Genomic DNA, 23,761 nt, shown 5'->3' on the forward strand with positions numbered 1-23,761 from the left:
AAGAAACGCGCTGTTCATCGCTCGCGCATCTGCAGTGATATCATTGTGACTAACCAGCGACTCAGCATTATGTTTGTCGTCTTGGGCTGAATTCACAATAAATATATATTTATAATTTATATTATACTCGTTATTTCGCTTACATTTAGTTTATAGTTACAGTCACGAGTAATAAGAAAAATGTTCAATAGGATTGTCCCAGACGAGCTTATCCACGTGTGCATTATTGTAAATAACTGGAGCATGACGCTGTGTGAAGATTTATTTTAGTCAACGAATACCAGTACATGCGATTTAAATAAGATATCTACTGTTAAAACAAAGAAAGTGACTTTTTCTGTAGTTTGATGAAAATTTTGATATCTGACATCCACATAAGTCCTTCTAAATTCTATGACCTTTGAATGTGCATGTAATTGTTCTACATGCCCTTTAAGCTTCACAAAAAGCAGAAACATGTCAGTCTGCTATTTATAGAAAAGAGAAGCCTGGATTTAAGAATACTTCTGCAATGAAAGCAGGCCTCCGGAAGAATTGCTTTTAAACAAAGTTATTTAAATTGTTTGAAATATCAACACTATGACAGCTGAGAAAGTCAGGTCACATGGTGCTCAAGATAAGGCATCTGTTGTCTTCCTGTCAAAAGTCTCTTGAAGAATTCTGTGTGGTAAACACTTGTCCAACTGCTTTGAAATGTTCAGATTCAACCTGTAACAAGAAAACAATCCCGGTGCTCACTTGCTTATTTCAGAGGACAGATTTGAACAGTTTCACCAATTACCTTTAAGTTATTACCAACAAGTGACAATAATAACTACCTGGTCTTCCACAGACACCTCATCTCTTTCTGAAAGCTCTGCGTCTTGGGCTTCAAAGCCCTGCTCATCCCCTGTCAGAATATCCATGGGAGCCTCTGCAATTTCTCTGATGGTTTGGTCTTCTAAAGCGAGGGCTGTATCAAACAGCAGGGGAGATGGAGGACACTGCAAACCCTCATCTTCAACATCAAGATCCTACACATCATTGATTGTGATGATAAAAAAAGATAAAAGATGAATCCATGAAGCTGCCAAATGACAATTGTGCTTCCGTAGTATACTGCAGACAATCGCACATCATAGTTTCACTCATAGGTACGGTCATAATTATTTAAGATTTCCATTCACATATCTCAATGGATGGCACATTTCTTCAAACTAAAGCCCCATTGTAAATGGAATAAGGGACTCGTGATTCTCAAATAAAATACTTGGAGGTTTAATATCTCATCAACACGATTATAAATGAAGTAGCATTAAAATCCCAATCTCGTATCAAATTCCATCATTTTGTTATTAGGAGCCAAAGTAACAGCACAGAAAAAATCAGCTATGTGTGTATGTTTGTATAGAGACATGTGATTTTTGTAAACAAACATGACATAATGAACTGGAAAATAAATAGAGCAGCAGCAAGAATGAGACGTTTCTAAAAAATGAGATTTTACTATGGACACAGAGAAAACGTGAAGCACACAAATTTTATATGACCGATCATTCAGATTCATTTTTCCCATTTATGTGAAGCTACAAGCAAAGGTATTAATTACACAGTGGGAGACATGTTTAAGCAGCTATGTTTACAGACATGCAGGATCTTGATTTTTTCTTCTGCAATCTGTGCATGTTCTAATAAACAAATTTAGTGTCGTAATTACACTGGTAATATGAAACTAGTTTGAAGGGATGTGCCAAAACAGTTATGAAAACCAACTGCACCTAGTAATTTTTTAATGAGGAAAAAGATCAACGCAAATCATACATCACTGAATTCCAATGGCAGATTTTCTGTGGGCTGGAGCTCTGCGGCACTAAGGTACATATCTGTGGGTGCAACTGCTAGTTCCTCCGGGGCAATAGACTCCTGTTCAGGTTGGTACATGGGTGGAGGCAAAGTCAGGTGCAAAGAACAACGAGGCTCCTCCGACTGTCCCATGTGTACAGGACGATCACAAGGGACATCCTTCAGACCTGGGCACATCTTAAATAAAACTTGGCCACTGTCTTGATAAATATCTATTGTGAAAGGTTAAGGCTGAATGTGTAATGCATGTTTTTAGAACAATATCGGTATAGTTGGAACAAACTAACCCAATCTTTTTCTCAACAGGTAGTGGTATAGCTTTTGTTGAAACCAGTAACTTATTGGCACCTATTGTAGTATTGCTCCTCTAAGAGATATCGCTAATTACTCCCTAAACTCTTTGGAAGTCGCTTTGGATAAAATGTAAATATGTTTAACTTTCAAAGGAATTGATGAGTTTAAAATGTTCCTTCTATTGAATCTGCTTAACCCATTAGATAGTTGGGAAAAGGCAACAGACCAATAGAAGATTTGATATTAGCCACTGCTTGAAACGAACAGCTACAGCAAACTGTTGGCCTTCATTCAGGGCTTCAAAAGACTGTATATAAACATTCACCTTAATATAAAGATTTATGGATTTTAAGAACTGCACTTCTTACAAAATATTCAACAGACCTAAATTTAGAGAGGTACAGATATGCCAGTAACAAACAAGGATACGAGAGACACAATGTTGTGTCATCGGCAGGCACTGATTTGAACAGCGTGTCCCTTCCACAAATGAAATGCATCTTTGGCCGGAGCGCAGCCCCTGTACATAAAGAGCACAAAAAAATATTTAAACAACAGACCATGACAGAAACTAACTAAACTGAATTAATTTTCATTTCAGATATAGATGTCTGATTTAGGTGGCCACCCACCTAAATTAGCAACAACTTTAATTTGTTAATAATCTGCTTTTCTATTCAGCTGTGGAAATGCTTGCCAACTACTGTTCAAGGACATGATAACCACTGACTTGGCTTAAAAGAAACAAACCTTTCAAAAGGCGTAAAAGGCTTTAATACCTGTGGTGCAACACCCTCTGTTATTGCTTGTCTGCGCTCTCTCAGCTGGCGATGCAGTAAAGCCTCCACGCCATAGCGATGACGATAACGACGCAAAGCCTTTAATTTTTTAAGGTTTTCACGCTCCTTTGTGGACAGTCCCTCTGGGCCTGTTAGCAGGCTGTTCCCTGCAACACAAGCATTGAACAGTTACGCACTGCATATCACATTCATTTTCAATGAATTAAACAACTTCCTTACCAATGGTCTCGTGCTCGATTTTGCGACCATGCAGGTAGCGTCGCTTCTTTTCTTTCAATAAGTGTTGCAGACGTTTAAACTGGTCTATGTACAGGGACTGGAGTCTGATTAGCTTTTCACGTGTTATGAGTGCCACCTCTTCTGCTGTGTACACGCCAGCATGCCTATAGGAAGTAACCGTCCATCAATTGGCATCTCAGTTGACATTCTTTCATTGAGACTTATCAGTAAATTTTGAAAGTCAAATTTCTCACTTCAAAGGGTCTTCATGGTCACTGTCTAGACTTTCAGCCTCACTGTCAGGGTCACCTCTCCAAGTCGGATCCAAGACAACAGGATCCTGCTCCTCTTCACTCCAGCTGTCATCATCTACACAGAGAAACGAATACATATAAATTGACCATAAAAAAAAAATACACATACACATAGCGCAGTTATGGTCAAAGTGATCATGAGGCCAAAATCGTGTCTTGTAAAAAGTAACTAGACAGTATAAACAAGTTAAAGCTCACCTAGTATGCGACTAGCTTCACTACGCCCCTCTGCGCCAGAATCTGGCCGACTGTAGCCGCTGAGCTGAGACAACAGAACTTCATGGGAAGGACCCGAGGATGCCTTGCGCATCTGAGCTTGCTGAACCAATGCATTTCTACGTGCGTGCTCAGCACAAAACGTTACCCTAAGAAAAGAAAAAAACGCATAATTGGTCAAACATTTCCCCTACTAGATGGACAGTTTATTACATAAGAAAATAAACATACTCACCCATCTTTTTTGTCTGGTTTTGGGGCTGCATTGGGGCAGCGCTTGCCATTTTTATTGGACACATAACTGCACTGCTTGTAAGGGGCATTCTTATCCTCAAGTATGTGCTTGATGCAGAACTCAAAGCCCTCCAGTCGAGGATGTGAACAGGGTCTCTGGGTGTAGGAGCAGGTTTGAGGCTCCTGGGTTCGAACAGCCTGGGTCACCCTTCCCCTGCTGGATGGCAACACGTGGATCCGAATCCTGTTCATCGCTGATGCGACGTGAGAAATACAGAAAAACGACTCATGTGGATCCATCATTACACCAAGGCATTTCGGATACCATACAGAGCATGGTATGCAAGTATAGTGTACTTATATGGCATGACTAAACGTGTGGACGGTGTGGGAGGAAAACCTCCTAAAGCTGTTAACAATTTGTTTATTTTGCTTATGTTATTTCTAAACGCTACACAAGAGTTTTTATTTACGGCAACTGAAATTAACATTACAAGATATAGATGTAAGATATAACGTTATCAGCACACGAATTCGCTCATGTTCCTATAAAACGTGCTAAGGATAAAAGAACAATGTCGCCACGTTTGCAAAGCAATAACAGATATATAACTGGTATAACAAAAAGATTACCGTTTAAATTTTTTGCGCTAAATTCATACGTCAATGCTGCCATTCCGCCATCTTTGAATTGGAAGATTGTAGTTAACGTTACATGCTGCTTATTTGAAAAATTGATAAAATCGATTTAAAAACTGTTTATTTATGTCTGGACTATTCTGTTTTTAAAAAATCGCTACTTTGTTACTTTAGATTTCTACAAACTCACCAATGAGAAGATTCTTATTAACGTTTGCGACCGCTTCCTAGAGACCCTCCCAACGTCAGCATCAACAATGAACTGTTGGCTAGTGTCGTCCATTTTAGCACCCTCCCATATTTGTGTTCATTGGTTCATAATCGTTTAAGGAATGATTTGATTGGAGGAAAATAGTGCTTGGGTAAGTAACTCCGTTCATGATTGGCCATTCGCTTACACGACTATAACAAAATAAAAGCCCTTCAACGTACATGTCTTCTTATGGTTGAGATATCATGTAAATGGCAATAACCTGTCATTAATTAAATATAAATGTTAAGTGCTGGACATTTTATTAATAAACACGTAGTTACTACTATAAGAAAAAGTTTTCTTATGAAAGAGTTTTTACATTTTCCATAGTGCTGTCATGCCCTGTACATCCTTCTCATTTTGATGTCCCATGTGAACAGGGCGATCCCATGGAACACTCCTAAGACCTGAGCACATCTTGAATAAATCTTGATAAATGTCTATTGTGAAAGGTTAAGGCATAATATGTTTTGCATGTTATAAGAACAACATTGGTACAGGTCAACACACAGTTATATAATGTTTATTTCAAAAGAAATCCAAACTTGGGAGTGCTGAGTTTTAAGTGTTCCTTCTACTTAATCTGCTTAACCCATTAGATATTTCTGGGCAAGGCAATATAATAGACCAATGAAAGACTTTGATATTAGCCACTGTTTGAAACCAACAGCTACACAGCAAGCTGTAGGCCTTGATTCAGGGCTTCAAGAGCAGTTATATAGATAACGTTTACTTCACCAATTACATTTCACTATGTGAACAGGAAATGTTAGTCATTTGAATTTTAAGAAATAAATAATGCACAGACAAGGATACGAGAAGACACAACGTTGCATCTCTGTCTTAAGAATAATGCCTGTACAAAAAAAGCACAATAATATATGAACTAGTAAACTGCACTGTTCTTCACTAACGTCATCTAACAGTATGCCAAACCCATATTTATCAAATTAGGAGGTCTCATTTTAACGCTTGAACCCAGTAGCTGGTGCAAGTTTCTGGCACGTGGTCCAGCTTCTTTAATATCTTGCAATCGCATACTGATTATATAAACAACTGACGTTACTAAGCTTACAAAAACGGATTCATTATATATATGTCCCATTCCGTCTTTATCTGTAATTTCCACAAGGATAACTTACCGATGAAAGTATATTCTTAGGTTTGTTGGATCTTCTATCAATCCTCCGCTGAATTCCAGCAGCGAACTGTTGACGAACATCGATTTAGCTCGCCTCCCACCCACATTCATGCCTATTGGCTGGCAATCCTCCAAGAAACGATTTGATTGGAGGATGAGAGTCTTTGTCCTAGAAATAAAAACTAGATGCCGCATCAGCATCTGTTTCTATAGGCCGCTATTCGTAGGTCATCCGCCATATTGCAACAGTGTGAGCCGGTCTGTGTTGCCAAATCTGCGGCTTTCCAGTGGAATTGGGTTACTTTGTAACTGTTGCTACGATGTGTTTAATCCACAGGTTATAAAATAAACGATTTTGTTATATAGCAGTCAATCTCAAAACAATTTTATTCATGAATGTTAAATAATTTGGACTAGGGAGGTTTGGTTCGTGATGAAGGATTTTGTATCATATATCTGGCAACCCTGCCAAGCATGATAACGCTCAAGAGCAACCTGACTGTGTATGATTATGAAAATATATTTGTTGTTGTGTAAACTCAGACATTATATTTCCTATACTAACACATGACAACATCGGAAGGGTATCCAGTTTGTTTTGGAATGAAAATGCACAGCTGCGCAGTGTTGTGGTATTCGAGCAAACTGTGAGTGAGATCAATGGACCGTTCCAAGATGGCGGACGGGCCTACGTGTCTTGAGAGCTTGAATACGGCATCTAGTTTTATATCTATGGTTTTTAAACGTCACATGTACAAAAGCTGCCCTATTTCTTCAAACGTTGTCAAACATATCTTATGACAATACTTTGTGAATGGCAATGACATCAAATGGCAATAACAACATTTTATTTTTTGTATTTTTTATTGATAAAAGTTTGACAATAATTTACTATAAATATGATGTTGTTTTTAGCAAAATAAATAATTCAAATAAAAGCTGCAGTATTTATTTTGATGTTTTTAGATATTTTATGATAGTTGTAGATTGAACACCAAATTTAAAGTGCTGGAAGTTTTTGTGCATCTATCCGTACTCAGTTTTATGAAAGAGATTTATCTTTTCCATAGAGCTGCCATGCCTTGTACATTCTTCTCAATTTCCTCAGATTTGGCTTGGGAAGATCCTGTGGGGAAATCAAAAGTAAACAATAAACATAAAATATTAAGGGTTTAATATATGGTACAATATAGTATTTAATAAAATATCTTCTCGGATGACATATCTGGATATTGCGTAGGGTTACCGCTTATGATTATGTCTAATTAGTGGTGTTTTTCAAACCGTTTATAAATAACATCGTTTTGTGTTAAAGGGATATATATACGGGGTATTGCCATGAGGGTAAATAAATTATCACAGAATTTTCATTTGTGGATGATCTATCCCTTTAGTTAGATGTACCTCTTGACCCTCTATGTGGTGAAGATCTGCGATTGGGATGATGGAAGGTCTTCCATGGGCACACTGGAAGGGAAGCTGACAAGAGGACAGCGAGCTCACCAGACTACAGCACTCCTCTTTACTCAAAATGTGGTTGAACTTTATTGCTCCTGTTAATTTAGAATATTGTGAAAATGATATGTTTTGTCGATGACATATTACCTTCAAACTGTACACAAATGTTTAGAAACATTGTGCTGTTTTTTGTGTGAACATAAAATATTTCTATTTTCCCCCATGTATTTTATAAATCTCCACACAAAAGATGTCCTGATCCCACATCCCCTAATTTGCCCCATTCACTTAACTTCTCTGTTAAATATAGACAAAAGTTTGCCCCAAAAATTATATTTAAAAACACTATGGTGGATTGATACACTAACCATGACAAGCTTGTGATGCAAGCACATTATGAACTGTTAAGGGTAGGATTCCTCTCACTCTTCCAGTTAAGCGTAGAAGCTGTAAAGTGAATCAAAGGAACAAGACCCATCAGAAACAAATCCCCCATCTTCAATAAAGCAATAACAAGAACATTGGTTCACAGTAACTGCCCTGACTCACCTCAAATTGTTCCCTCAGGTACTCCTGCCAAATTAAATATAAAGTTTAACAAAAGAAAAGGTAAATGTTATGTTTCTAAACTACATTAAATCATGCCTGTACATCAAACAGGAAGTGATCCTAACCTCTGCAACGGATTTAATAACAGACCGCCTTCCTCGGTGGAGCTCTGTGCTGTCTTTCTCTATGAAACATGTGGGAAGTCTCTCCAAAAACACATTCAGTGACTCACTCTTCTGGAAGCTCACATCTAAAGCAAGATCACTTAGAAAGGCCTGACAAGACCTTCAAGAACAAGAGATATTTATAGAACCATTTTATTTACTGCAGAACTCAGTTTTAGAGAGATGATGATGATGGTGGTGAAGTCAGGAATGTTGATTCGAGGCAGCAGCGGCGCTGACCTCAGAAGTCTAATTTCCTCTTCCGTCACACTGATCTCCAAGGGTGGAGTTACACTTGAGGAACACAGCCTCTTTTTTCCAGGTATGTCTGGATCGTCCTCATATGAGTCTAGATCAAACAAGAAGCCGTTTTGATGCATTTTATTCTTGTTACACTCTTTTTTGGAGTTTATTCATTCTTTCACATGTATAGTCTTTACATGTCTTCCTAAATCATTAATGGTCAAATGTACCACAACTTCACTTACCTGCGACCAACCCCTCCAGTCGAACTCGTTCATGAGCAGCATGTTGATCAACCAACACAAGAAGATTTCCTCCAGTGAAAAGAAAGGAACATGCTTAGAACAATGTCACACAATGTAATGCAATGACCCAAGGTTAACATGTTACCTTCATTTTTACTGCTTTTGGACATCTCTTGTTCTGTTGCATTTATCAAACAAGCAAGAAACTTCTTGTCCACTTGATTGATGACCTGAGGTAAAATCAAAGAGATGAATTTCTGCAGAGAATGAGGGGCCGGTGTCGCAGACAGGGCTTGGATTAAGCCTTAAATAAGGACATTAATTAAGGTGTCTAAGGAAAAAACATTAATAGTGTGCAAAACAATGGCACTGATATAAAATACATACATATGTAAATTCAAGTAGTTTTCAGTAAAGACAGCTCAAGCATACATGTTTGTCTAGGAGGCTTATGCCCTGTCTGCAAAACACACCAAGGGGTTTTGTGACATTGTACTCATAAGAGTCTAGAATATCATGTCCGCAATGCACTTAAAAGAATATAGAGGTAATACTTGCTCTCATAGTGTGGATCATATTCTTGGTAAACCGGTAGGAAAAAAGAATGTTGTGGATTTTCACGGCAAGGCCCTCTGCTTGACCACTGGTTACATCCAAAGCAACCTTTTCAGAATTAAAAAATAGTTACATGTTCTTTAAAATTAGGAATTTAAGATTTAACTACCATACAAAATGTTTAGCGTCGCTCATTAGTTTTTTTATATTATTCAGTGCAAATCATATATTTTAAGAGTGTTTTTTAATAAAATTGTAGTTTTCTGATGGAAAATCATGTTGACAGTGAAATTTTGGGCTGCGAAAAACATTTGAAACATGTTCTGATTAATATGCATTAAGATCGCGAGAGACGATTTAGTCAAGTGACCCTAAAGGGCGGTTTCCCTGACACAGATTAATTTAAAGCAGGACTTGGCCTTAGTTAAAGTTAGGATATTTAAGTAGTTTTTTAATATACACTTTACAAAAACACATTAATGTAGATACAAAAATTGCACAAATATATTTTAAGATATGTCAGTGTAAGTTGTTTTCAACAACTCTAACATTTAAATTAGTCTGGGACTAGGCTTGAACCCTGTCCTGGAAATCTCCCCTAAATGTTTTAAGGATAGTAAGAGAAAAGCTAATGTAACCTCTGGGGGTCGTATGAACACTGGGTTTGTCCATTCTGAAAACAGAGTTGAAAGAGAATTTGGACCTTGGACAGCCTCTTAAAAATGAAAAAAGAAAGTCGATTAGTAAAAGTGCACAGCAAAGCTTTTCCCCATCTTGATTTCGGTATAGGTACCTTTGCTGTCCATCAGTGAGCAAAAAGCTCTCTCTGCTCTAGGCTTGGGGAGAAAGGGAAGTACAACATTTGTCTGAAATGGGTAACACCTGTACTCAAATCCTATGAGTCAAAAAACATGGATTATGGTAAAAACATACAGTTTAAAATAGCCTGATTTTACATTAGTTATCAAACGGTGCTAACTGAATTCTGCCTACCTGTTTTTGAAATAACACTGACCACCATGTTAGTAACATCTGTGGTACATGGCACCTGAGCGTCCAGCAGTGGAGAGTTGTATTTGCTGAGTCCTGTCACTTGGTTGATGTAAACCAGCTTACCTAATGAATTGTCATAATGGGCCAGCCAGTTGCTGGAAACTGGGATTCCTTCATCACTTTCTTTTATAGTCTGGCCTTCATAACTTCCTTTTCGGGACAGTGGATCACACTGAGAGGTAATTCCAGCTTCCTCACCAAAGTTCAAACCTCCTCCAGAGGTAGTCATACTTGAGGTATAGAGGTGTGAGTCCTCTACTGCAGGAGGTATTTTGGAGCTTTGTTCAATAAGAACAACGGCTGGCATATCTTTAAGAGAATTATTGACAGCCGAATCAACCGTTCCAGAAGATTCAAACAAAACGTCTCCAGCAGAATCAAGTGTTTTTGGTTGTAATCTTTGGCACTGAGGTATTTTGAAGGCTACTTTGCTCTGTTTCAAATGTGAACATTTAGCATCCAACGATATTTTGTCTCCCTTGTTCCACGGTGAAGATTTAGCAGAACATTTAGAAAGTGCAGACACAGAGCCTGGAATGTCCCTTGTACTGTCTATGTTGTTCTCATCATTTTCACAATAAGTTCTAATCAGACCATCTACATCAACAGAAGAATCTTCTGAGAAGTCATTTGATTTTTGTGAAGAGTCTGGATGCAAGCCACTACTTGCATCCATAGTTGGATGTTTTTTTTCTGCAGCTTTTCCAAACAACTTTCTAAACTTGTCAAGGGATCCGGCTTCAAAAGACAAAGTTAATTTATGCGGCGCCGCAGTTTTGACCATCTTTGTGCAGGGACCATAATAACTGTGCGGATCCGGCTCACCTCTTCCACCGTCATTTAATAGCAATTTTCTCTTTGGTGAAAAAAGTTTGTTTGGAGTACTGAAGTATTTTAAACTATCTGCCGAGGATTTTTCATTCAGTATTGAAATCTTGCAACTTTTGCTTTCTGTCAGTTGGGTGTTGTTAATATCTGTTGAGTATTTTTTTGCACAGATTACATTACAATCTTTTTTCCAATTGTTTTTCATTTCTGAGACAACGGGTAATACAGGTATGGTCCGTGAAGGCAGGGTGACATTCTGAACCGCCTTGTCTGTCTCTGATTCTTCACTCGAGAAACTTTCTCTGTTTCTTAAAACCACAATTTGAATGCCACCAGAGACATCCACACCATCTGCATTATCCTTGTTCTCAGTCAGTGCTTCAAATCCTTCAACTTTTTCTTCAACGTTGAGCTTTCGTACTTCCGCAGGGGTTTTCACTCTCCTCACTGGACTACCTGTTGAACCATCGGCGTCGTCCATCACCTCCGTTTCCAAATTTTCCTTAATGATGAATGATTTAACCCCCTCCTCAACACAGGTAAGAACATTATCCCAGTCTTTAAACTCAATGAGGGACTTGGCTGGTTCCATGCATATGTCATATTCAGCGTAGTTACATTTGATGTTTAACACATAGACTCCATATAGATCAGCAGTGCTCCTTTGTTTTGGGCTTGCTGTTGACGCCGAATTAGTCAGGCTGTTGTTTTGTTTGGCTCCGCTGCTTACTCTCTTCAGGAGGCAGTTGAGTAGTTTATGAATGCGTGTCTTCAAAACAAGCCTCCCGTTTACGAATAAGAATTGCAAACTGTTGTTGTAGTGACCTTCACGACCAATGTGACCAGTCAGTTCAAACTGCTCATGGATGTAACTGACCTCTCCAAGCGTCTGAGCTCGACTTAAGCCATGTATCTGAACAAACCTGTAATAGGTATTACGTGTTTTGGAAAGCTGTACTACCATGTGTGAGGAACTTTCAATTTTTAATGTAAATGACACTGATGGATGCATTAAGGCTATGGCTTCCAATCTCTGTCGGATACGTTCCGTTTCTAAAACAGCATCTAGTCTTTTTCTTCTGACTGGCATGTTGTAGAAGAGGTTGTAGATTGATACGGTCGTCCCTGAGGATGGACGGACAGTCCGCACATCAACAACCTCTGACTCATTTCCTTCATTAAACGTTTTAATGTAGGTTTTCACAGTTTGTTTGGTTCTAGAGTTTATGTCAACCGTCTCAGCAAGAGAGATAATACTGGAAAGAGCCTCTCCCCTGAACCCATAAAAGCGGAGGTTATCCAGATCGTCCAGTGTACTGCATTTGCTCGAGTTGTATCTGATTCCCACTTTCTCCATGTCCTCCCGACACATTCCTGAGCCGTTGTCGATCACTTGCAGCCTGCAGGCCCTATTGTCCATTTTGATAGCAACACATGTGGCTTCAGAGTCAATGCTGTTCAATATGAGCTCCTCCACACACTGCTGCAATGAGAAGATAGTCACGCCGGAGCGCAGTTGTGCTCGAACATCTGTGGGTAAACTCCTGATCATTCTGGAAAGAAACATTAAAATAATTAGGTGCAGTGCGATAAAATAAACAACCCCTAAACATTAATGAACATGTTAATTATTACATTTTCATTCATTTGATATCTTAGTAATGGTGTAATTTATTTTACACATAAATGACATGAAACGCATTTATAGCCTTATTTTTTGGTGAATTCTGTCAGATATTAGCAGTGTGTAAGTTAACGTAACGTTACAGAGGAAAAAAAATATCTCGTTTACAAATTGTAAGCAACAGTCTGTATATGGACACAAATATAGAAATAAGTTTAATATCAGCAACGTTTCGTCGATTACCTTGCAATACAAAGGGGCGTTTCTGTCAACTGTATGAATATGTAATATAAATAACATTTGTAAAGCGAGTTTTTCTATTATTCGTTTAACAAACAGTTGAGTTCCCGCAGCAACCGAGCTTTAGCGGAAATGACGTCGACCAATGAGCAGTGTGAAGGAACGACTTAAATGTGAAGATGTATTAAAATAGCAAAACTCGCACAAGTTGCTAAGTATTTACTTTAGGTTAAGTCTTTTCCCCATATACGCCCAAATTGTTTTCAAGTATATATATTTCTCTATAAAAATAAAAATAAACATTTTCGAAAAAAAATTAACTGTGACATGAGTCGTTGCAATATGGCTATTATAGGCAATTCAAAAGTTGTACATATATGAACGCTCACAAAATTAAAAAATACAACCAATTAAGAAATCACTTAGTATACTTAGACACATAAATTGGGTATATTAATTTTACGTAAAACATCCATGCATTCATATTGAAATCTGCTTATAAATTATGGTCGTATGTAAGGTAACTTTTGAATGTTTCACCACTAAATCACATTTTAGAAGGTAAGAAACACATATAATTGTACTTGATTGGTAATATGTAAACAAAACATTTTCCAGAGTATATTTGAAGAGACATTCAAAGTAATATACTCAATTCAATTCAAGTTTATTTATATAGCGCTTTTCACAATGTGCATTGTTCCAAAGCAGCTTTACAGGAGCAAACAGGAAAAACACAAAGGTAAACACAGCACAGTGCATGGTGTATATCATGGTAACGCATATGTTAAAAAGTATCACAAATCATTATGGGGCCGGGTGACGGGAAACAGACTGTTGTTCACCCTGGCTGGGAGAGTGAGATATGAGAAAATGATAGAAGTGGATCTCTTTCACCTATTTATTTTCAATCTGGTACAAATACCACACTATATTCTAATTAGGTTACTTTTCAATATTCAGCATTCATTTAACATGTAAAGGTGATAACAGTCACACTTTGTGGAGTAAAGTTTTAGCTTTAGCTTTAGTTTTAACAGAGATTGAGGGAAAACAACTTTGACACTGCCCTCATTGCACATGGCCAATAAATCTTTTAAAATCTCATAAATCATATTCTTAGATCAAGTGTATTTTATTATATTTACTTAAGGAAAGACAAAAAACCCTAAAGCAATATTAAACATTATTAAACATTATAAATTGGAGAATTCTCAGATTTTCATGGAAGCTAATTTCCTTATTCATTTCAGTACTGTTGTCAGGTCTTTTTTAAAGATTGGGCGAGAGGGGGAGTGAGAGAGTTTAATGGTGGTCAGCAGTAAATCTTTCCTGTGGCTGCTCTCCAGGGTGCTGAAATGCGTTGCTGTGTGGAGGGCATCATGACATGTTCCCGGTGACCTTCACAGATAAAGATGGGTCGTCGGAATCTGACCTTTAATATGTTATTGCATAATAGTAATAGGATTGTGTTAAAACATCTTCAGAATATATATAGAGTTTCCCAAGCATGCTGTAGAACAGAGGAATTTGGTTACGTTTTACACATGAAAAATTGGCCAAAGCGCAGTCTGCTCCACGCGCTGGAAAGAAACTGAAGTGCATCAAACTGAGTTCTTGTGCCAGTGTAACAGACTGTGAGAACAATATGGCTTTCAAGCTTGAATCGCTGCCAAACCGGTGCTTTGTATCTTCTGTCAAGGTCTTATGCACGTGTTAGTTAAAGCACAGCATCACGGAACCCGAAGTGGGGATAGAGATAGCGAAAATTGTACGGTCTAAACGAAATGGCGCAATATGAACTGCAGAGCGCGCGAGTGGGCGTGAGGATGGATCGCGAAAAACTACGTGGTCCTTGAGGGGGTGCCTGTCCTATATAATGCATTTCATTAATTGAAAAAGATCAGCCATGTTTTTTTTTACGGGAAAAGTGAATTAGTCAGACTCTTCTACCACTCCCAACCCTCCCGCCCCCTCTCTCTCGCTCTCTCTCTCTCTCCTTCTCTCATACTCACGCACGACCAAAGGAACGCTCCTGGTCGCCGTGGACGACATCGAAAGGTATAAAGCTGTGATGGCAGATGCTGCATAAAGCCAAATGGATTTAAAGAAGGAAGGGTCTGGTCTTCTGGTGGCTCCGAAAAACCTATCGTACGAAGAAAAATCGTACATAGCGCGGATCGCGGGAGATATGTAAATTTATAAACCTTGACGACGAAATGAAGCGCACGTGAACGAAACGGGAAGACGGCAACCTCAAGACAGATATATCAGAGATCTAGCTGGCCCTTGCCTTGATCAGTTTCGCCACACATTTCAACGGAGCGCAAAGGAGGAGAGAGACTGTAGCATCAGTAATCAGACTAGGACACTCTCAGCGCCCTCCCACGACGATACCGAAGCACACGGCTGAGGCGGATTCAACTGCAGCATTGGGGGAACGAATCACTGGATGAGGTTGAAGGCTGTGTTCCACGCGTTTGTAGGCATACATTTGGACTCACTCGAGCCATATGCACCTTAAGAACATTTTCCAATCTGCCGAGTTTCGGACTTAGAGGCAGGTGTAGTGGCGAGGGCGCATCCATGAGCGTCTTCTCCCGGGACGGCATGTTTTTAGTTTAAGCGGATTTGTTGAAAAGACTGGAGAAAGAGGAAAGGCGAGTTCGGAAGTTTTGATGCATATGATCACAACCACCATGATTTTTATGATCCTCGGTGCTTCAGTTGTAATGGTAAGATCATTAGACCGCTCACCTTTATTTGGGTTTCAATGTGTATTTATGCCATTTTTTAGAGTGAAATCGGGGGTTTTTAGTTACAGAACTGGAGTATGTGAAGTCCACTTAAAATCTCAGCAGCATTACCGTACTTGTTTCTATTACTGGCTTATGTGGAAATGTATCAATGTGTATTTCCCCCTGCAGTGGTCACAGTACCAGGTCATGTAGCGGTTGCTGTTTTCCAATACTGCTTGTCATGTCCCGGTTGACTCGAATGGTTCTTTGCAGGCGATAGCGTGTTTAATGGACATGAACGCACTCCTGGACCGCTTTCACAACTACATCTTACCGCATTTACGAGGGGAGGACCGTGTCTGTCATTGCAACTGTGGAAGGTAAAAACAAAGGTTAATAATTAATAACCATCTTATTACGGGAGCGAAAACGTTGCCGTTTCGCGCATTGACATGTTCACCACCTATAATGCTCAACGGTTTTAGGCCTGAACCATTTTTGGCTGTCTGTGCAGTTTCATCTCATTTATTTATTCGGAGATCGTCATGTTAAATGGCCTTTACATATTCGTGGGGGTTGTGTCATTATTTGGGCGTAATTCGAAAGGTTATCACACCGATGTTGGTTTGCGTCGGTGTTGGCTGTACGAAAATTATCCTTGATTTTCCTGCTCGTATTTTTTCTTTCTGCGTATCAAGGTGTGCTTTTTTCTTCAGCCACAGACAGAGATGTTGTTCTTTTGCATCTTAGTGTTGATTCAATTAAAGAACATTAAAAACGGAAAATGTAAAGAGGCGTTGAGTGAAAACATGGCAAATTCAGCATTGTGATTTTGTGTTTAGTGTAAAAAGAGGCTGTTATGTACATTAAAATGAGCGGGCCCTTTATCTGTTCACTTGTAGATAGCATATGTACAGATAGTCCTTCAAGAATATACATCACAAATTTAATTTTTAGTTGTCTATTAATAAAAATGATCAAATTTCAGATATCACTTATGCAGTTGTTTGTGTTTATGCAAAAGACTATAAAGTTGTTCTTGTAAAAAAAATATTGGGATGGTAAATTAGGTCAAATTAAAGCTGTTCACATGTGAGAGATGCATTTTTTTGTAATATTGTTAAATGTTGATGCATGGTTACTTAAAATGTGCTTCATGAAGTAACATCTAAATGAACTAGTTTAAACTTAAAAGTATAAAAGGTTGCAGGAGTAAATTTAATGTTAGATCAGGTCTGTGTCAAACATTAGGATCAAGATCATTCTAAATGATCTAAATTCTCATTGAATTGGTTAGTGAAAATCAGCGGTATTTGCAGAAATGGACCATTAACCATGACCATTTTTACATGAAACTAGATATAAACATTGTTAATTATTGTCCTTGTTAATTCAAGTTCTAAATTATGTTCTTCCCTTAACGTCTTTGTTTCCGTAAGATGTTTCAATATATTTTATCCAACAAACTTTTTTACTTTTCTCGGTAAGATGTAAATATCTACCTTACTTTTGTTTTCTAATGTTTAGACAGGCATTTTCTTGTCCTGTATTTTAAATAGCAAATAGTTTTCACTTGTTTCCGTTCTATGATGTTTTTAATTTGTCACCATCTGACTCTTGGGGATATATCGCACGATTGTGTCTACCTTTCTTTGCACGTCAGCAGGGCAAAATAGCTATACAATTGCATATATTTATTAAGCTTAGAACAGTTTTAACATGCATTGATTTTTACATTGTAAAACCAAGTATATATTTAAAGTCCTTTCTATGCCGAATTATTCAATTTTTAACATGAAACTGCAAAATAACATAGCAACAAATTTAAAAACAGCATTATTTGTAACAGTGGCAAGCCATATGTTTAATGCATAAAAACAAACGAATACAAACGTAACTTTAGTCGCAGACCCGTGCAGTCTAGTATCAGCACAGAAATTTCCTTTTTCGCTGTGATGAGAGAGTTATTAAAGCACTTTTATATGACTGCCTTTATGGTTTTTGTACATGACATAAGGGGTTGTACTTGTGTATCTCCCAATCAGTTTTTTTCATTTCTTATATTACCATTGTTTTATATATGATATAAGGATTTTTTGTATTCTGAAGATCCGTTCTCCTCTCTTTTACAGGCATCATGTTCACTACGTGATTCCATATGATGGAGACCATTCGCTGGTGGACTCGTCTGAGAATTACTTCGTGAGTGACAGTGTGACCAAACAAGAGATGGACCTCATGCTAGGGCTGTTGCTGGGGTTCTGTATCAGCTGGCTGTTGTTGTGGCTGGATGGAGCTTTGCACTGTGCCGTGAGGGCCTGGAGAGCCAGTCGTTACTATGGTGAGTGGAAAGAACATTGTAACCACGAGTACAGGGAGATCATATATTTTGAGAGATGTAAGAACCAAAGATTGTGCTTTTAAGTACAACCGATCAATTGAAACTCAGATGTGACTGAATATTAATGCATTTCATTTGAATCATCACAGTGACATCAAATCACACATTTTCTTTCATAAAGTGACAATTTATGTAATGGTATGAGCAGAAATGTTTACACTGATGCTACCATTGTTTGTGTTGAGGAATTTGAGGTTGAGAGAGATTTAGTTTTGTTCTGCTCTTTCATTTTTGTTGTACTAACACACTTCAGTATAATTTCAACATAACGTTGCTTCTTAGGGTTCTTAGCGATGTTGTTGTAGAATAATTTTTGGTTACGAGCCAAAAATTTCATTGACTCAAAAATTCTTATAACCATTTCTTTCTTACTTTCAATCTAATGAACCTTTTTCCAAAGAACATTTTGTTAAACAGAAAGTACAGATGTTTGAGGTTCTTTGTGAAACCATTCATCCTAAAATGGTTACATCGTGAAGCACCTCTTTTGAAAGTGTAACTTCAAAGCACTGTATCTAGAAAATAAAATAATTGATTTCAAACACTTTACTGTCAAAAACAAGAAGCTTAAATGTTCTAACAATACCTACACAGCTTGTGCTGACGTCTTAGCCATGCCCTAAACTGAAAAGTTACTAAATTTAATGAAACAGCACATTTTAGTAATGTTTCGCTAATTTAAATAAACAATTTACAGTTGCTGTTTTATATTATTAGTGATTTGTATTAGATTCAATAAGAGTACATCCTGAGGATCTCTCTTTAAATGTCTCCTACTGTATTGATTTTGTAAATAAACATGTATCTAAACACCAAAATTCTTTTTTTATACGAAAACATTTACACCGCCTCATTTTTAAATGTTCATCAGCTGTCAGAACTCCCCTTCTGCCCTGTTATTATCACCCTCAGTAATGAATGCATTAAGATGAAGATGGTGGCTGTAGAAACTAACAGCAGGCATTGACTGAATGTAAGTGAATCACAGGCATCACAGCAGTTGTTTATAACAGTTGCCATGGACTCTCGGGGCACAAATGTACATATGTTGTGATAATAGGATAGTTTAAATAAAACCACCGTGTTACTTAGATGGGTGGTTGATGTACATGTTGCAGGTTAAATGAATAGACACAGAATATAAAAACGTGACACAATATTATTATAAAAATAAAAGACATGTAAACAGACATTAAAGGGGATAGTTCACCCAAAAATGAATCCTGTCACTCTTGTCAATTTGAAAATGTGTTACTTTCCTTCTTCCGCAGAACACAAAATAAAATATTTTGAGAATGATGGTACCCGAACAATGGCGATGCTGGCGACCTGAACAAATACCCATTGATTTCTATTGCATGGACACAAAACAAATGCAAGTCAATGAGTACTGCAGTTGTTTGATTACCAACATTCTTCAAAATATCTTCTTTTTTGTTCTACAGAAGAAATTAGGTCATACAGCTTTGAAATGGCAAGAGGTAAATGTATGTCAGTAAATCATTTTTGCGTGAACTATCCCTTTAACGTATTATCTAGATCCATGAGAAAATGCTATTTCCATAGGGTTTTACCTACTGAAAAATGTTGGGAATACCTCTCTAGTGCAGAGTACCACAGCAGTTAAATCGTGATGTTGATGGCAGGTCAGCCTCATTTAGCCTCACCAAGATAGTGAGTGAAGGTGAGACTGATGGAGAGAAAAGGTGGGAGAGAGATGCAGTCTTGCCCCCACCCCCACTAGCACACGCACTCTTGCACCCTTGCACTGTGCTAAAAATAGACAAAGAGCAGCTGGAAAGGGAGGCAAGTTGGCGAGACATATAAGCGTGCAGTCACACACAATAAATGTATATGGTTGAGATTTTCATGCACGTTTTTTCTCATTACAGAATTCAATCCCGCACCTCAGTTTATAAGCCACAAAAACTGATGTGTTCTGTTGATCTGAGTCAGTGTTCAATTAAAAATAAAAATAGCAAATTAATGTTATTAGATAAGAGTAAATAAATATGTATAATTGGGGATTTTTAATCATAAATATTCCATCTTCTTTTGATTTTGATAAGGCTTTAAAAAAGCCCTTATTCACTGTCTTCCTCTGTATACCCTTCACGATAGTCCTAGTAGATGGCATACTCATGGAATGCTATAAATAACCCCCCATCCCTATTGCGTCTCTTTCACACACACACTGACACACTTCCAAATGGGCTAGTTGTGAGGGTCGGAGCCGTCTGAGGATCTCTCTTGCAAGGTCTCGCTATATCTCAACCTCGGTCCTGAACCACATACCGTTTCCATTAACACACTGGGTACACATGCTGGTTTATTATAGTATGTTGTACATTTCTTCCTTTTTCTAACCATCTTAGGTTTTTAATAGGATAATTGACCCAAAATGAGAAAAAAAATCATCATTTAGTCACTGTCATGTCATTTCAAACCTGTATGACATTCTTTCGTCTGCAAAACACAAAATAAGATATTTTGAAGAAAGTTGGTAACCAAACATTGGCCCTCGATGACTCTCATTGTATGAACACACAACCGCTGAAACACAAATATCTTATTTTGTGTCCCAGTGAAAAAAGCAACATAGAAAGGCTTTGAGGAAGAACAAAGCTTTTCTGTAGCTCAGTGGTATGAGCATTGCGTTGTGGGTTCGATCCCAGGGGATTGCATATGCCTAAGTATAAATGTATAGGATAATGAAATGTAAGTCGCTTTGGATAAAAGGGTCTGCCAAATGCCTAAATGTAAATGTAAATGATAAAAAGAATTTGTGTTTAATTTATTAGATTTTTCCCTTTGAGAATGCAAGGAACTCCAAAGGGATCAGAAATCCTATTGAATTGCATTGACAAAGCTCATAACCTAATGCGTTTCTCTACTTTTCTCTACTAACGCTCACAGATACCCCATCCTGGTCGTGGTTACCACAGTTCTGCAACCTTCGGGACCTCCGTAGACGTACACAGCTTCGGCAGCTGGAGGATTCCAGTGGAAACATGGTGCACATTAAGCAGAAGCTTTATCATAACGGTCACCCCAGTCCCCGTCACCTCTGACTCTTTTACAGCAGTTTTCCCAAAACTGCTCCATTACCAGCTGCTGCCTCAGAGACTCTAATCGTTCCAGTCTGAACCATCTTTTAGACCTTCTGAAAGCATTCAACACGATCAAGTATTTGCCGAAACTAAAATTCAAGAACAAAGAAGTTTATTGTTGCCAGTGTCCTGATTTGTGTTCCCGTCCGTCACGTCCGAGATAGAAAAGTGGGACGAATGATTTTGAACATTCTTTTTTCTGTACAGACATGTTATTTTTCATTGCTGAATCTAGGCATGCACTTTTAGAATGGGGGGAGATGCAAGAATTTGTTTTGTGAGACGTTGGGAGTCAATTCATTTTTATCTTGCTTTCCCCTTCCTTTTCTTTTTAGCTTTTTCATCAAGATATGGTTTTATTGGGGTGGGGTGATACGTATGGCTTGGGGTGGGAGGTCATGGTTTTGTGATGGTGGTTGATGGTGTAGTTAGAGATTCCTGCTAATGTAAATAGTGACACATATTGTTTTATGGGATTGAAGTGAAAACACGAGTAGGAGGTTCTTAGAAAAAGTGTAATGAGCTGAATAAAAAAATAGAGAAACAGTATTGATACGTCACAAGGAATTTTGAATGCAGATGTGATATGTGAACTTTTTGGATGGCTGAAGAGATTACTTCACGATCGATTAGCTTTGTTACTACGTGAAATAAATGAATGTAATAATTTTATCTGTAAATAAAGGAGAGTGCAGGAAGATTGAAATGAATGGTCAGGGCTCTTTTTGCTGTTTTGAACGTCATCCATCAAATGTAAGAGAACTGCTTGCACTCGCTTTGTCTTCCCTACACTGTGTCCAATAGCCCATCCAGGATTGCTTTTAAACTATTCCATACTCAAACAAGAACAACCAGCCTGCCAGCACAGAGAGCCCTGACCCAATTTTCTCTTCCTCTTTATGTCCAGACATTGCTGTTGTGAAGATAAAATGTCTGTTTTATTAAAAGTGCCATTGAAGCACAAGAGTGACCCCTAGTTTTGGAATTTGTCATTTCTCAGCTGCTGAATGTGTTACTCAGTTAAATTTCTGTAGTTTTCTTTTGCCAATAACATTAATATTGTTCATGATTAAAAACTAGCTAGTTTGAAGTCTTTACTGATTTTGAACTTAAAGTGAAAGGTTAAAAGATGCACAATGCTGCACAGACTGAAGCTTAAGTAAATGACAAATGTATATTAAATTTAAGAGAAAAACGAAAAACATCTGTCCTGTTGTTTTCAGACATGATGTAAAGGGATAGTTCACCCAAAAATGAAAATTTTGTAATCATTTACGCACTCTCGAGTTGTTCCAAATCTGTATAAATGACTTGGTTCTGATGAACACGGAGAAAATATTTGGTATAATGCTTGTTACCAAACAGTTCTTGGCCACAATTGAAAATTTGGAAAAATTACAATGGTAGTCAAAAGTGGCCGAGATCTATTTGCTTGCCTACATTCTTCAAAATATCCTCTTTTGTGTTCAACAGAACAAACATTTTTCAAAATGTTTCCTACTATGGTAGTCAATGTTGGCCAAGATCTGTTTGGTTACAAGCATTCTACCAAATATCTTAATCTGTATTCATCAGAACAAATACATTTGTGCATATTTGGCAAAAACGTGAGGGTGAGTAAATTAAGACAGAACTTTTATTTTGGATGAACTGTTCCTTTTAACCTTATTAGATGAACTGATTTATAATAAAGAACCAACAATGAATATCACATTTGAAATAATAAGTATAAGTGCATTTGCAATTATAAGTGCAACGGCATTTTCCTTTAGAAATGTCAACTTTATATTTCAACACTAAGTAATTGGCTTTGACTAAAAATTATTTATCTGTATAAATAGGCCTTTGCTACTTTACAAGGGTTAAATCAAATAATAGAATTGTTTGACCTGAATGCGGAGGAACACGTTTTGATATCCTGCATTCCTTAAAATTCGCTGCATGGATTCATGAGGTCAAACGGATTTGATAAAAGCTCTTCTGGCAGAAATGGGGCTCACTTGACAGATAAACGTAGACCACTTAACTTGAGGCCTGAACAAGATTGCTTGTTTTGATCCAGGTGTCACTGCAGATGGGTGGAATTGAGACAAGGCCAATGAACATCATTCAAGTTTTGACTTGAAGGAACGCTTAATGCTTCTTCACCCGTAATTCTTGAGCGAGACCAAGCAGGGAAAAGAATGCAATAAACAGATATTAAATACATCTTCAGAGCTGCAATGTAGGTCAGTTTTCACTGTTATAGCAACGATGAGGCTGCTGGGTTAAAACTGGACCTCTTTGCACTGTGCTCTTGGGGTTAATTTCATAATGATCTTGAGGTGTTTTTAAACATGTTCTTTACTTCCAAGCAATTTAATAAAATACATGTTTTTGGATTTGTAAATATCCATTTTGCTTTAGGAAAGTCTGCAACAATAAAAGCTTTCCTGTAGTTCAGAGCATGGCGCTAACACCACCAAAGTTATGGGTTCGATCCCACGGATTGCACATAATTAGAAATAAATGTATAGTATAATACATGTATGTCGCATTGGATAAAAGCGTCTACAAATGCATAAATGTAAATGTAAAAGGTTAACCTGAATAACATCACAC

At 37.8% G+C, this 23,761-nt stretch overlaps 3 protein-coding genes and 2 non-coding genes across 9 annotated transcripts; 1 reads left to right on the plus strand and 4 right to left on the minus strand.

Annotated features, from left to right (window-relative positions):
* Window positions 1–247: 247 nt before the first annotated feature.
* kansl2 (KAT8 regulatory NSL complex subunit 2) lies at window positions 248–6,042 on the minus strand. 4 transcript variants are annotated; one of them, XM_056733855.1, is made up of 12 exons: window positions 5,954–6,042; window positions 5,628–5,667; window positions 5,131–5,251; window positions 3,921–4,173; window positions 3,668–3,834; window positions 3,410–3,524; window positions 3,156–3,319; window positions 2,916–3,082; window positions 2,566–2,656; window positions 1,801–2,054; window positions 819–1,013; window positions 248–708 (listed from the first exon to the last, which is right to left on the minus strand). In XM_056733855.1, the coding sequence occupies exons 4-12, from the start codon at window positions 4,169–4,171 to the stop codon at window positions 640–642; spliced, it is 1,473 nt and encodes a 490-aa protein (XP_056589833.1). In that variant the 5' UTR covers window positions 4,172–4,173; window positions 5,131–5,251; window positions 5,628–5,667; window positions 5,954–6,042; the 3' UTR covers window positions 248–639. The 4 variants fall into 4 exon arrangements, with proteins under 4 accessions (XP_056589833.1, XP_056589831.1, XP_056589834.1 ...); XM_056733853.1 differs by lacking the exons at window positions 5,131–5,251; window positions 5,628–5,667; window positions 5,954–6,042 and adding exons at window positions 4,553–4,603; window positions 4,749–4,810; XM_056733856.1 differs by lacking the exons at window positions 5,131–5,251; window positions 5,628–5,667.
* Window positions 2,304–2,437, minus strand: LOC130409869 (small nucleolar RNA SNORA2/SNORA34 family). Its single transcript, XR_008904934.1, has one exon. It is a non-coding gene; the product is annotated as a small nucleolar RNA SNORA2/SNORA34 family (small nucleolar RNA).
* Window positions 5,375–5,517, minus strand: LOC130409871 (small nucleolar RNA SNORA2/SNORA34 family). The gene has a single exon (XR_008904936.1). It is a non-coding gene; the product is annotated as a small nucleolar RNA SNORA2/SNORA34 family (small nucleolar RNA).
* An 823-nt stretch (window positions 6,043–6,865) lies between the features above and the next one.
* On the minus strand, window positions 6,866–13,039 carry mlh3 (mutL homolog 3 (E. coli)). The gene is made up of 13 exons (XM_056733852.1): window positions 12,915–13,039; window positions 10,160–12,600; window positions 9,960–10,061; window positions 9,805–9,881; window positions 9,170–9,274; window positions 8,757–8,841; window positions 8,612–8,680; window positions 8,364–8,472; window positions 8,085–8,244; window positions 7,960–7,983; window positions 7,779–7,857; window positions 7,357–7,505; window positions 6,866–7,078 (listed from the first exon to the last, which is right to left on the minus strand). Exons 2-13 carry the CDS (start codon window positions 12,597–12,599, stop codon window positions 6,995–6,997), a joined length of 3,483 nt encoding a protein of 1,160 aa, XP_056589830.1. The 5' UTR covers window position 12,600; window positions 12,915–13,039; the 3' UTR covers window positions 6,866–6,994.
* A 1,820-nt stretch (window positions 13,040–14,859) lies between these two features.
* Window positions 14,860–22,130, plus strand: tmem240a (transmembrane protein 240a). 2 transcript variants are annotated; one of them, XM_056732313.1, is made up of 4 exons: window positions 14,860–15,646; window positions 15,923–16,029; window positions 17,782–17,990; window positions 20,967–22,130. In XM_056732313.1, the coding sequence occupies exons 1-4, from the start codon at window positions 15,590–15,592 to the stop codon at window positions 21,119–21,121; spliced, it is 528 nt and encodes a 175-aa protein (XP_056588291.1). In that variant the 5' UTR covers window positions 14,860–15,589; the 3' UTR covers window positions 21,122–22,130. The 2 variants fall into 2 exon arrangements, with proteins under 2 accessions (XP_056588291.1, XP_056588292.1); XM_056732314.1 differs by having other exon boundaries at window positions 14,862–15,646; window positions 15,839–16,029.
* The last annotated feature ends 1,631 nt before the right edge of the window (window positions 22,131–23,761 follow it).

Source organism: Triplophysa dalaica, chromosome 20 (assembly GCF_015846415.1).
Source record: "Triplophysa dalaica isolate WHDGS20190420 chromosome 20, ASM1584641v1, whole genome shotgun sequence".
In the NCBI taxonomy this organism is placed as follows: domain Eukaryota; kingdom Metazoa; phylum Chordata; class Actinopteri; order Cypriniformes; family Nemacheilidae; genus Triplophysa; species Triplophysa dalaica.